This window comes from Musca vetustissima, unplaced genomic scaffold (assembly GCF_032173495.1).
Source record: "Musca vetustissima isolate MV318-11 ecotype Yass unplaced genomic scaffold, APGP_CSIRO_Mvet_v1 utg54033, whole genome shotgun sequence".
Lineage (NCBI taxonomy): Eukaryota > Metazoa > Arthropoda > Insecta > Diptera > Muscidae > Musca > Musca vetustissima.
Window position 1 is genome coordinate 145656 of NW_026877083.1, and position 14591 is coordinate 160246.

The 14591-nt window shown below is 35.8% G+C and overlaps 2 protein-coding genes across 2 annotated transcripts; both read right to left on the reverse strand.

The window, feature by feature from the left end:
• Positions 1 to 354: 354 nt before the first annotated feature.
• On the reverse strand, positions 355 to 8066 carry LOC133321627 (E3 ubiquitin-protein ligase Siah2-like). The gene is made up of 3 exons (XM_061530709.1): positions 7699 to 8066; positions 1014 to 1595; positions 355 to 954 (listed from the first exon to the last, which is right to left on the reverse strand). The coding sequence occupies exons 1-3, from the start codon at positions 8023 to 8025 to the stop codon at positions 355 to 357; spliced, it is 1509 nt and encodes a 502-aa protein (XP_061386693.1). The 5' UTR covers positions 8026 to 8066.
• A 10-nt stretch (positions 8067 to 8076) lies between these two features.
• On the reverse strand, positions 8077 to 8705 carry LOC133321631 (uncharacterized; the record flags this gene model as incomplete). Its single annotated transcript, XM_061530714.1, has 2 exons — positions 8697 to 8705; positions 8077 to 8664 (listed from the first exon to the last, which is right to left on the reverse strand). Coding segments are annotated over exons 1-2 (597 nt in total), but the record flags the coding sequence as incomplete, so codon positions are not given.
• Between the last annotated feature and the right edge of the window lie 5886 nt (positions 8706 to 14591).

Below are 14591 nucleotides of genomic sequence, written 5' to 3' on the forward strand. Positions count from 1 at the left end.
TATTTTTCGTAAGGCCTAACAAGGTGGGGATTTTTAAAAATAAAAATTAGATACATTTGTTGTTGTTGGATTTTTATTATTATTTTAACAAATAAAAATATACATTTAGAAATAATTATTGCTTGAATCTTGATTCACTTATATTATTATATAAACAATTAATAACAATATATATATACTTGTATATATTAAAATACATACATATATAGACGTACAATATTTAGGAAGAAGCATTAGGTTTTCTTTTTTTGGAAGAAAGGAATTAGGGTTGAGGGCAGGAAAGGAAACCCTATAATTAAGTATAACAAACCGCAATGGGGTTGGGTGTTTGGCCACCTCTTGTTCCTGTTCGGCTTACATTAACTTCTTTTCCGGCGATGATTTCTTACCGAACGGTTTCATTTCAATCAAATCGGTTTTCAGCGAACGGAAACTTTTGCGCAGGGTATTGGACATACGTTTTTTATAACTGGTACTTGTGATCGATATCTTATCGTCATTGGCCATTTTGGGGGATTTGGGGGAATCATCCGAGGAGGAAGCATCGCTGGATGTGGCATTTCCCTTAAGATATTTACGATTGAAATGCAATTGGGGAGTGCCCCACTTTTTGGCTATGAAAGCTTCAAATTCGGGATCAGTGTCGGAGCCACTGTCTCGTTTTTTCTTAGCCTCAAGTTTTGCATAGAATTCACGTTTGGATTTCTCCAGTTCATCTTCAGATGAAATGCCGCCACCCACAGATTCGCTTATGGTCGACTCAGTGTCGGCATAGGGTATGTCATCCAAACGGCGGGTGACTATAACATCAGAGGGTACATTTTTCAGGTTGACACCTTGAATATTGGTCTGTTGGAAATCAATGGGTAATTTACCATTTGGGCTGACACTGCGCCAGGTGCGGGATTTACGCGGTGTTTTGACCTCCAGAACGCGGACACGGTAGTGTAAGAGCTGAAAAGAATGAGAACAAATTAGAATTTTTGATAAAAAATGTAATGGGATTTCCTTACCTTCTCCTCATCCAAAAACTTCGTTAAATCACTGATGGGAAAACTAACACAGGTGCCCTCGGCCAAAATATCCGCATCATATTCACTGTGTACGGGGAATTTCTGTGTCACCGCCAATGCCTCAAAATCTTCATTGAATAACGTAACCTCATATGCAAATTGTAATTTCTTTTCCTTTTGCGTTGAGGTACAGGTCATGGTAAATAGAATACGGTCCTTATCGTAAATTTCATAGAAATTAAACATTTCATTGAAAACTTCGAAGACATAATAACCGGTAAGGGGTTTCTGTTTTACACCCATATTCCAGGTAAGATCAACGGAGTCTTTGGTGAAAATCTTCTCTGCATGTTCAGCCTCCAGATGTTCTTTCCAAAAGGCCTCACGTCCATTCCACTGGCAATTGCCCCAGACACGACCCATAAAACATTTCATCGGTTTGTAAATGCATTGTTTCTCATGCCACGACAGCAGATCATGTTGCAAACGGACCGTACATCCGCCAGAGGCATTTGAACACTTGAAATGGGCCTTCGAGCAGAGAGCTTCAACGGTCAGCGAACGTATGTTGGTGTAGCCTTCCTGAAATGTCGGGAAAAAAACAAACAAATTATATAATTGCAGGTTGTAAGTGGAGATGAAGAGAAAATTGTTTACGTGTGGTTTTTAGCTTCACCACCATATTAAAATTCGTACATTCTGAGACCCCATAAAGTCTTGATCGAAATAAAAATCTATGTCGATTTATACGGAAATCACGATAGATTTCTTAATATTTACAATAGAGATTCGAGATTTTGCATATACTATTAGCAATGGATTTTTGTTATTGAAAATAAGCTATATCGGTCCATGTTTTGGATTAGCCCCCCATATAACGCTAACCTCAAATATTCGTTATTTTGGCTACGTTTATCAATCAAATTGGCTGTAATTTTATATTATGGGTTCTTATTGGATACCAAATATTCCTACCAACAATTATCAATATTGGTCCACTTTTAAGGTTAGCCACCATATAACGATGCCTTTCATTGCGTTGAAAATTTCCCTACCAAAAATGTTCATATTGGTCCACTTTTAAGGGTAGCCACCATATAACGATAGTTTCCGTATTTCGATATTTTAGGGAGTTTGTTGCTATCTTAAAAAAATCATTAAAATAGTTCCCCCCATTAAATAACCAAAAATAAAAATTCTCAAAATGAAATACATAGACTACTAAAAAAACTACTACTACATATATACCCAAGTATTATTGACGTCAATTAAAAAAATTGCTTAGAATTTGTAATCATAAAAATTAAAACAATATTAAGTAGTGTTGCTGCTGCTGTTGGTGACTGGCTTTTTCGCTGATCGATATCAAAATATTGAAATAAATGATAGGATACACTGAAATTTGAAATGTCTTCAGATAAGCGGCGGAGGTGCTTCAAGTAGTTATGGCGTCATTGCTGATTTTAAATTTGATCAAAATCTTCTTCCTTCATTCTGTTAATTTATTATTTACTTCAATATCGATATTTACGTTTCAGAATGTCTTTAGGATTTTATACACAATATAATATTTGGCATGTTTATAAATGTGAAATAATGATTGGTGGTTTTTCTCTTATCTGTAGAATACTTTGAATTACAAGGTTTTTGTTTTTAAAATGTTGAGGAAATACCAGTAATACCTATTATAGATCGTACTTAAAACTGCACAGAAAAAATATTTTAATAAATATTTCCATAATTTCCTTCATAATTTATTTTTTCCTCGCTTTGTATTTCCAAAAATGCTAACATTTCATTAATATCAAAACTTTGTTCCTACTGTACTTTACCACTATTTGCACTCTCTCTCTCCCTCGACAAAAACAAATATATTCAATCCATGAATGAAAAAAAAAAACACCAAAACCACCTCCTCCATTCCCTTCACTTCGACAACAGTTCCACTTGATATCAAAAGCCACTCACACGGTCCTGGTTAGTTTAGCAATACATAGTTTCTTTATTTCAGACCTCTACAGTTGTATTATAGAATTCGCATATGTAGTTTCCAAATTATTTCGATATAAATGTCAAATATATCAATTCCAAATGTTTAAGATTGTATGTGATTACTCTTTGGCAAGAAACCAATATTTTAAGATTTTATGAATTGCATTCATAAAATGCAGAAATATAGATCATGGTTTGGGTAGAATTATTCTTATTGCACACCTCGATTCTTGCCACAAAGCATTTTTTTTTCAATTACGTACTCTGTACTTTCGTCATGTGAAAATGTACTTGCGACATTTTCTTAGACTAAATTCGGAGATATCCCGCAGTTTTATGCTGCTTATGAAAAGTAGTACTTTGAATCACTTTTAAGCTGACTTTGCGCGGTGCGGTTTCATAATGACAAAGAAAAAGTTTACGTTGCTTACAATTAAAGACAAAGCTGACATTCTAAAGAAATTAAGAGCTGGATTTTCCATTAACTCCGTAGCCAAAAGTTTTAACGTGCATAGATCAACAATAACTCGTGTTAAGAAAAATTAACACACCATAAAAAAGTTCGTCGCACATTCTGAATCTGGCACCGGTAAAAGAAAGGCACTTAAACGTTCGGAGTTTCCAACAATGGAAAGAGCCTTGTTCAAATGGTTTGGAAATCATCGAGCGAAGAACTTGCCAATCACATCTGATGTGCTCAAGCTAAAGGCCAAATTACTGCATGTCAAAATCAAGGAAAATTCGAGTAACTTCCAAGATAGCAATGGTTGGGTTGTAAACTTCAAAAAATACATGGAATCCGGAGACTCAAAATATGTGGGGAAAAAAGGAATAACTTTTCTTCCTTGTACGAATGCTGTTGGAAATCATGGATAGTTATTGGAAAATCGTCAAATCCACGTTCATTCAAGAATCCTACTCAAATGGCGTTGCAGCAAATTTCCTATTTCGAAATTGAGGAATGGATCGTTGAATTTAATTTGGCACACACAGCACAAAATGAAGAGGACACCGATGATGACATAACCGACGATGCTGATGAAGACACCGTCGACGTGGTACACAGCAAAATAAAAGCTTCACCGGAGGGGACTATATCATCCTTAGAGGATATTATGATGCTCCAGAGACTCAGAAGCAGTGTGGTGCTTTGGTGCACAAAACAAACAAAAAAATATTAAATTTTTTCAGTTCCACGTAAAATGTGTACTTATTTTTTTTTTTTTTTTTTTGAATTGAAATATTAAACATAATGCTTGAAAGCGAAACAGATATGTGCGTAAAATTGTATGGAAAATAATAAGTCGGTTCCTGCGGCAACCTCGAAACGTACACCGAACCTGGTTTTCGTTACGTGCAAGAATCGAGATACTACTGTATATTAAAAACCCTGAAGCAGAGGATTCTCAAATACGTCCCGAATTATAAAACGAACACAAATCAATCAAAACATTACTGCTTACGTACAACGCCAATTTTGATATACCACCATAGCATTTGTCTATAAATAAATATTTGTATTAATCATTGACTAATATTTATTTAAACATCTTATCATTGGAAAGTTAAATAACAACAAACACATACACGTGCCTACATATATATTATATTTGTTGTCTACATTAAGTTTATGGCGAAAAAGAAGTTATATAAAAATACGTTAAAATATTGAATCGCAAAATATAAGCAGAAAATGGAATTTTCCCAAAAATAGACATGATATACAGGAGTCGGAATGAAGTCCGGAAATTCTACCAAAACACCAAACCGAAGGCTTTGGTGCAGGCAGATTCTTCTGTAGAGATGAAGAAGGAAACCTGGTGACAAATACAGTCAGCGTGTTGAGGATATGGAAGGAGCATTTTGAAAAGCTTCTGGTATCAAATAATGGCGGTGTAGAAGATATACCAGAACCAATACTAGATAATGGTATAGAGTGTATACCACCTAGCCAAGATGAGGTCAGAATAGCAATTAATCGGCTGAAGAATAATAAAGCAGCAAGTGCTGATGTGTTACCAGACGAACTATTCAGATCTAGTAAGGAGCATGTCATATACTAGAAAGGAGCATTCACTAGCTGATTAGTACAATTTGGCTAGAGCAATGCATGCCCAATGATTGGAATCTCAGTATCCTGTGTCCCGTGCACAAAAAAGGAGACAATGCGATATTTGCCAACTGTTGAGGAATAAGTCTCCTTCCCATCGCATATAAAGTGCTATCCAGCTTGCTGTGTGAACGACTGAAACCAAATGTCAATGATATTATTGGACCATACCAATGCGGCTTCAGGCCTGGCAAATCCACCATTGTCCAGATGTTCACTCTGCCCCAAATCCTGTAAAAGACCCACGAAGAACACATAGACACATTCCACCTATTCGTCGACTATAAATCCGCATTAGATAGCACTATCCGTTCAGAGGGTTTAAAGCCATATCTGCGTTCGGCATTCCTGCAAAATTAATACGGCTATGCAAGATAACCTTAACTGGTACAATGTCAGCAATTAAATTAGGAAAGGACCTCTCGGAGTCCTTCAATACCGACCGAGGATTCAGACAAGGTGACAGTTTGTCGTGTGACCTTTTTAACATCCTGCCGGGAAAGGTCATACGAGATGCAAATGTGATCAGAAATGGCACTCTATACACCAAACAACATATGTTATTCGCCTATGCCGATTACATCGACAAAATGGGTCGAACATTGGTAACAAATACTTTTGAACAAATTGTGAAGGAGTCTGCCAAAGTGGGACTGGCAGTAAGTTGCGAAAAGACCAATATAATGGTATCAACGCACAAGACGTCCAGTAGACTCGGACCAAATTTGGAACTTGAGAACTACAGCTTCGAGGTAGTCAAAGATTTTATATACCTCGGAACCGTCATAAGAAAACTAATGACATCAGTTTTGAAATTCGGAGGAGAATAGTGTTGGCCAACAGATGCTGTTATGGTCTAAGTAAGCAAGTCAAAAGCAAGGCCACCTCCCGCCAGACCAAACTCACACTAAAAGACGCTGATACTACCCGTGCTGTTATATGGATCTGAAGCATGGGTACTTGCGCAAGGAGATGAGACAGTTCTTGGGTGTTTAAGAGAAAATTTCTCCGAAAGATTTACGGGTCGATGGTGAATATCGGCGTCAAATGAGCCATGAGTTGTACCATCTTTTCTCGGACATCGATATAGTCAGACGGATCGAGCTGCAGATGAGGATTCCCCCACTCAAAAGGTATATAAAAGCGAGCAAAGTGATGGTTCACGCAGAAGGAATGATCATCGAATCCGATGGAATGATCAAATGGAAGAGAACATTTCGAAATATGGTCTTTCAAATTGGAAGAGCCGACGCGCCTGGAAATGTTTTTTATGCTCAGCTTATGGAACAACCGTTCTGTAACAAGCCAGCTAAGTAAGTAAGATATTTGGATATATCGATGAATCTTGAAGATACTTCCTACGCTACAAACGAGGAAGTTCCGAGAAGAACGTATGGTGACAGACAACTACTACACACAGTCAAGGCGTTTAGACTACTAAATCCCCTCGATTTCAAATGTCAATTCCATAGCGTATAAGTCATGTTAATTCTGGTCACAAATCCTCTAATCCACAACCAGCGAAAAAGTGAATTCTAATGAAGATGTAAACATGTTCCAGTTAACCTTGACAGTGTGTTCGCTGATTAACCAACGCGCAATAAAGAGCCGTCGTGGGCCTTTAAATAGGAAAAAGTGATTTTAAGAAAAACTCGATATAACAAAAAGTAATTTTAAGTGAAACCGGAATAAAGAGCCGTCGTGGGCATTTATAGAAAGAAAGTGTTAGGAAAGCCGTCGTGGGCCTTCATAGAAAGGATCGCCAGAACCAGCAAACCTGAGTTCCTGTAAATCCAACAAACCTGAGTTCCTGTAAATCCGTGCCGGAGCAGTAGCAGCAGACGTTGCAGACTTTAATAATTTAAGTATATGAGATACATGTATAAATTTAAGAGTAAATAAAGCGAAGCATCTGAATTTAAAAGCTAAAACTACATGTTTTTAATCTCGGTCCCTTTATTATAAATTTTCTGTGATGGACCCTACCCCCGCGAGCATATCCCAGCAACAGGAGGAATCTTGTCGTTACAATCGCGATAAAAGCATTAGTTTAAATGCGCCTTAAAATAACTGATGTAAATATCCTGTACAATTTTCGTTATATAGAAGGCTCCAGCCCTACCTTCCGGTCTAATGTGGTAATTCGTTTTCTCAGAGAATGAAATATCAAAGTCAATTCTTTTACATTTTCCCCATATAAAAAAGAGCACCCTTCCGATTTTGGGTATTCCTAATGTACATCTTATGTTTGAGGGCATAACAAATTCCGATCTGTGAACATCATATTTTGGCTTTTCTTTTTTCCTCTATCAATATCCCTTCAATATACATATGTATGTGTTTATCTACCTATCAACTTGCCTAATATTACGTGTTCCACTTTCGACGTTTATCAAATTGTGTAAAGGTCTCATAGTCGATTTTCATTTTCGGTCGACAATAACCTTCATCGTATCGTAAAAAAAACAAACTGAAATTGATAAATAAGCCGCAAGTTATAAAAGTCCGACAACTATCACCACAGCCCACAGACTATCAACAGACAATAAACATAAATCTATAGGCACTTTGCTTGTTACTTACCTTGCACAGTGGGCACATTAGTAAAATCCTTGTACACTGTTCACAAATACTGTGGCCGGTTTTACACAAGTAGATGGGCGATTTCATGGGCAAGGCACAGCCGGGACATTTCAATTCTTCTATTAGCCGTTCATAATGTTTTGCTGGAATATCTTTGGTGGAGGCCTCTTGGGCAAAACCGGCTGCAATGCCATTGTTGACATCCACAGTGGCATTGGAACGCAAGACGACAGTGGCATTTTCCTCGGGATCCAATTGTATGCAGGTTACCTTTAGGGGTTCGGCAATTGTGGTGGCGGTTACAATTTGACTTTCGGTCGGTTGCATGCGCTGTTGCGTGGTGGTAATGGAATAGGTTGGGCTGGTTGGAGTGGTAGTGGCATCCTGGGCAGCTGTTGGTGTGGTGGCATTGTTGTTGGTTTCATAGGCAGTTGGGGATATGGGAAATTCTGGTATGGTGGCTATGGGTGGTGGAGAACTCATTGAATGACTGTCACCAATACCAATGCTACGTGTACGACTGAGCATAGGCGGCTTGGGCGGTGGTGTATTCGGAGTTCTCGGTGCCTTCATAGGCAGTGTGGCATATTTCGGAGAAATGCCGTTGGCTGGACCTGTTGTCCGTTCGGTATGTTGCTCAATATCGGATAGGCTATCAATGTGTTGTTCACGTACCAGAACTCGTTTGGCATTGTAGTTGTTAGCGGCAGTATCATTGCCGTTTTCTTCAGGCCCCTTGAAGGAAGACGCAGCAGCAGCAGTTTCTTTGTTGATCTGCTTGGTGGTGGATTCAGTTTTCTCATCACTTGAATATTCCGAGGTTATGGTATTGCTTAGGAAAACCCGACGCTTTTCATTGAGTTTTTCAATATTTTTCAAATGGCCAATGATTTTTAAATCTTCTAAATTATCCTCAGGTATGGCGGAGGTGAAACCATTACTTGCCGAAGGTGTTGTTGGAGGTGCCTGTGGTGGCGGAGATGTTGGTGTGGTTGCACTGTGACCATTCACTACAGTTGGTGTGTTCGAGGAATCACCGTTCGATGTGGAGCTGGAAGTACTGGTGGTAGATTTGGTACTAATTTTAGTTTTTATTTTCGAAATGGTATTGCCATCGATTTTTTCATCTTGAAATTCGGAAATTTCGGAAGATTCTTCAATTGTATTCATTTTGTAATAGTTTTGGAATTTTCAGTAATGTATGTAAGTGTGTGTGTGGGTAAATAATTATCGCTTAATTCTCAATCACTTCGAATGCAAAAGTTCAGCATTTGCGCGTCAAAACCGTTACCAAGGCCCGCCTTGTATTGTCTAGTCAAAACTTTAACATTCAATTACCCAAAAAGTTATGAATTTATTAGGCAATACTCAATTCTGATTTCCCCCAACCGATGTGTTCGCTCACTCCCGATTGTTCTGATATCTTATCAATAAATAAAAAACAACACTCCAAAGAGTGTCAACAATATCAAAACTCCCCAAGTGAGTAAGAAGAGAATTCTTCGATACGAAAACAAAAATAAATCCCCAATCTGCCAAGTTTTATTTGTTAATAAGAAGAAAAAAATCCGCCATCGATTTTCATTTGAACAACAGGTGTCTGTCCCGAACTTCTATCCATTTGTTTGTTCTTTATCAGCTGGGTGGCAATTTGCAATAGTATTGCTCTCTGCTCTCTCAGTATTTTGATTTCTCATTTGAAAAGACACGCTGCAAAAGTACCTATGTACCCGCCCTCCTGACCCTCGAAAACAAAAATGAAGATGGGACGTGATATTTCACTTAACGTTTTAATAAAACGTCATGATAAAACCTGACAATATGAATGATTTGTTAATAGCGGACACATTGTTTGGATTTTGACGTAGCACCTCTAAGTGATCCAGAACCAGAGATGGGAATTTCGAATTATAGTAAAAAATATATTTTTTCCAAGGAAGTGGATTTTTTAATGAATATTTTTTGCAAGGCTTACCCAAGCGTGGATATTTTAAAGAATATTTTTTTTCAAGGATTAGTAAGACTTCTTAGGGGAGTTGCCAAGTTACTGCTCATCCCCAAACTCAACCTAACCTATGGCGTGGATTTTAGTGTTTGAATTATTATTTCCCAATCCTGGTCTTAGCTGGTACTGTGTACCTTGCCAAGTTGTTAATTGCTTTATAAGTAATGTAGGCTATGATTGAGTCATGATCAATAATCCAAAAATGAAATTGTTGGCATTAAATGCCTACCAAGATTGGTCATATTATTCAAAAAATCGAATTGAGAATCTGAAAGTAATATGGGTGTCTATAATCAGGTCTAACAATGTAATATAATTATTTGCCACGAATTCTATTCTTTTTCTTAAATTATATTTATCTTGTCTATTTTTTGAAGGTTTCAATCTACCGACTATCATTAGTTGGAATTTGCGATTAAATATAAAATTTATTTGATATAGTCAGCCGTCCAAAAAATATTTATTTATGTACTGATAGCGTTTTCAAGGTACGTAAATTCAATGACGTCATCAGTCAACATTAATTATGAATTCTTTCTATGCAATTTTAATTTACTATATAATATTGAAAGAAAGAAAACAAAATTAATAAAATAAATTTCTTACGCAAATAAGAGATAACTAGTAAATACTGGGGTAAACCACATTTTAAACCAAAATCTAGTGGTACTAATTATCGAAATATAACAAATATTTGTCATGTGTTAAAGAATGTTTTTTTTTTTATTTTGGACATTGATTATTTCCGTATATATAAAAGAAATATTCTTTAAAAAATCCACGCCTGAGTAAGCCTTGAAAAAATATTCTTTAAAAAATCCACGCCTGAGTAAGCCTTGAAAAATTATTCTTTAAAAAATCCACGCCTGAGTAAGCCTTGAAAAAATATTCTTTAAAAAATCCACGCCTGAGTAAGCCTTGAAAAAATATTCTTTAAAAAATCCACGCCTGAGTAAGCCTTGAAAAAATATTCTTTAAAAAATCCACGCCTGAGTAAGCCTTGAAAAAATATTCTTTAAAAAATCCACGCCTGAGTAAGCCTTGAAAAAATATTCTTTAAAAAATCCACGCCTGAGTAAGCCTTGAAAAAATATTCTTTAAAAAATCCACGCCTGAGTAAGCCTTGAAAAAATATTCTTTAAAAAATCCACGCCTGAGTAAGCCTTGAAAAAATATTCTTTAAAAAATCCACGCCTGAGTAAGCCTTGAAAAAATATTCTTTAAAAAATCCACGCCTGAGTAAGCCTTGAAAAAATATTCTTTAAAAAATCCACGCCTCTTAAAAGCCTTGAAAAAATATTCTTTAAAAAATCCACGCCTGAGTAAGCCTTGAAAAAATATTCTTTAAAAAATCCACGCCTGAGTAAGCCTTGAAAAAATATTCTTTAAAAAATCCACGCCTGAGTAAGCCTTGAAAAAATATTCTTTAAAAAATCCACGCCTGAGTAAGCCTTGAAAAAATATTCTTTAAAAAATCCACGCCTGAGTAAGCCTTGAAAAAATATTCTTTAAAAAATCCACGCCTGAGTAAGCCTTGAAAAAATATTCTTTAAAAAATCCACGCCTGAGTAAGCCTTGAAAAAATATTCTTTAAAAAATCCACGCCTGAGTAAGCCTTGAAAAAATTATTCTTTAAAAAATCTATGCCTTCTAAAGACCATTTGAATATATTATTTAAAAAAATCTACTCCTTGAAAAAATATTCTTTAAAAAAAATCCACGCCTGAGTAAGCCTTGGAAAAATTATTCTTTAAAAAATCCACGCCTGGAAAAATTATTCTTTAAAAAATCCAGCCTTGGAAAAATTATTCTTTAAAAAATCCACGCCTGAGTAAGCCTAAGGAAAAAATATTCTTTAAAAAATCCACGCCTGAGTAAGCCTTGTAAAAATTATTCTTTAAAAAATCCACGCCTGAGTAAGCCTTGGAAAAATTATTCTTTAAAAAATCCACGCCTGAGTAAGCCTTGGAAAAATTATTCTTTAAAAAATCCACGCCTGAGTAAGCCTTGGAAAAATTATTCTTTAAAAAATCCACGCCTGAGTAAGCCTTGGAAAAATTATTCTTTAAAAAATCCACGCCTGAGTAAGCCTTGGAAAAATTATTCTTTAAAAAATCCACGCCTGAGTAAGCCTTGGAAAAATTATTCTTTAAAAAATCCACGCCTGAGTAAGCCTTGGAAAAATTATTCTTTAAAAAATCCACGCCTGAGTAAGCCTTGTAAGTCCTTGAAAAATTATTCTTTAAAAAATCCACGCCTGAGTAAGCCTTGGAAAAATTATTCTTTAAAAAATCCACGCCTGAGTAAGCCTTGGAAAAATTATTCTTTAAAAAATCCACGCCTGAGTAAGCCTTGGAAAAATTATTCTTTAAAAAATCCACGCCTGAGTAAGCCTTGGAAAAATTATTCTTTAAAAAATCCACGCTTGGGTAAGCCTTGGAAAAATTCCTGGTTAAGCCTTTGAGAATTTATTCTTTAAAAAATCCAAGCCTGGATATGCCTTGGAGAATTTATTCTTCAAAAAATCCAAGCCTGGTTAAGCCTTTGAGAATTTATTCTTTAAAAAATCCAAGCCTGGATATGCCTTGGAGAATTTATTCTTCAAAAAATCCAAGCCTGGATATGCCTTGGAGAATTTATTCTTCAAAAAATCCAAGCCTGGTTAAGCCTTGAAGAATTTATTCTTTAAAAAATCCACGCCTGGTTAAGCCGAGGAGAATTTATTCTTTTAAAAATCAAGCCTGGATAAGCCTTGGATAATTTATTCTTCAAAAAATCCAAGCCTGGTTAAGCCTTGGAGAATTTATTCTTTAAAAAATCCACGCCTGGTTAAGACTTGGAGAATTTATTCTTTAAAAAATCCAAGCCTGGTTAAGCCGTGGAGAATTTATTCTTTTAAAAATCCACGCCTGGTTAAGCCTTGGAGAATTTATTCTTTAAAAAATCCACGCCTGGTTAAGACTTGGAGAATTTATTCTTTAAAAAATCCACGCCTGGGTAAGCCTTCGAAAAATTATTCTTAAAAAAATCCACGCCTGGGTAGGACTTGGATAATGTGCTCGTTAAAAAAAACCCACCTTTTGTTGGGCCTTGGAGAAATTATTCTTTAAAAACTCCAAGCCTGGTTAATCCATGGAGGAAAAATTATTCTTTAAAAATCCACGCCTGGGTAAGCCTTGGAAAAATTATTCTTTAAAAATCCACGCCTGGGTAAGCCTTGGAAAAATTATTCTTTAAAAATCCACGCCTGGGTAAGCCTTGGAAAAATTATTCTTAAAAAAATCCACGCCTGGGTAGGACTTGGATAATGTGCTCGTTTAAAAAAACCCACCTTTTGTTGGGACTTGGAGAAATTATTCTTTAAAAAATCCACGCCTGGGTAAGCCTTCGAAAAAATATTCATTAAAAAGTCCTTCAAAGTCCTTTATACTCAATTTCTGTTTTTTAAAATGCGCTCTTTTTGGGGTTAAAAAAATAGTATTGTCTCTTTCTTTTCCTCTCCATAACTCTCTCTCTCTCTGTATTTGAATTTAATTATCACACCAATTAATAGGAATGGTGAAAAATGTTTGAATATCTTATTTGAACATTGTTAGACTTAGACGATACACACACCCACATACGTACTATAATTTGATTATATCTTCAACCAATTAACAGTAATTTTAATATTTCTTCTCTTTATCGCAGTTAATCACAAAAAAACATTTTAATTAGTGCCTCATTAGAGTTAAATTTATTGTCAATTTTAAAAAGAAAAAAATGCATTCACCGCTTGTCATCCTCTGTTGTTGTATTTTTTTATTTTCTTCCCAACTCACCGAAAATAATATTTTTCTACATATTTACAATTAATTTTATATATATAATAATTTTGTATATGTATGTTATTGCCCACTTTAAATGATGATTGTAGCCTGGAATCCAGTATTGAAATGTTGCACTGTTAATTCTTCTTCGATTTTTTTCCTTTCGTTACTATTTTTTAACAATTCCGAATTACTACCGCAACAAAATACACTGTTTCGCTACGCGCCAAACTCAACTTAAAACGCTGACTACTGAACATCAACTAAACGGTGAATAGTTTTTTGTCTTTTCAAATGCAAATGACTACAACACATGGAGAAGGAGGAGGTCAGTTCTGTCAGTATTGAACTGTAAAGGGCCCGAGCAAAAACACACAGACTCACCCAGGCACTCATGTGTGGGGTAGAGGGTGCCATGCAAAACAGAACAAAAAACCTCTACGGCTTTTCTTTGTAATGCGGCGGCTTTTCCTTCGCACACCCATTTGAATATATTAGAGAAAGTTTTCCGCGTTTTCGCTAATAGTTGTTTTTCCCTCGTTGTTGTTTTTTTCATCGTGTTCGGCTTTTTTCCAAGTAGTCAGTGTAGACATTATAATTGCCTTTAAATAATTAGTTATGGGGCTAAATGGTTTGGAAGGTACGCCAAGTTTATGAAGCGGGTTAAATTTTTGAAAAAAAAAATAATTTTTTTTTTAAGAGAGATTAAAAAAAATTAAATCACAATCGGAAGCATTGTTTTTTTTCTTGAAAAATATCGCCTCCGAATATAATTTTTTGTAGCTAACCCGGAAGGATATATCGCCTGTATTATTGTCCTATACCCTCTCTAATATGCCATTTATTTTATTGAAAATTGGGTTTGGTTTTTCCAAAAAGAAAATCACAGTCTAACACTCATATCATTGAAAACGTCATAATTACATCATTTTCATTGTTATTTTCGACATTTGATTAATCGGTATATCGCGTTAAACGTCTACGGCATCTGATCGTATGCTAAGCAAAGAATAATAAATTTTTTATGCTGAGGTTATTCAAAATTCCTTGTTTACTGTCTTAGGGGTTAGACAGTAAAC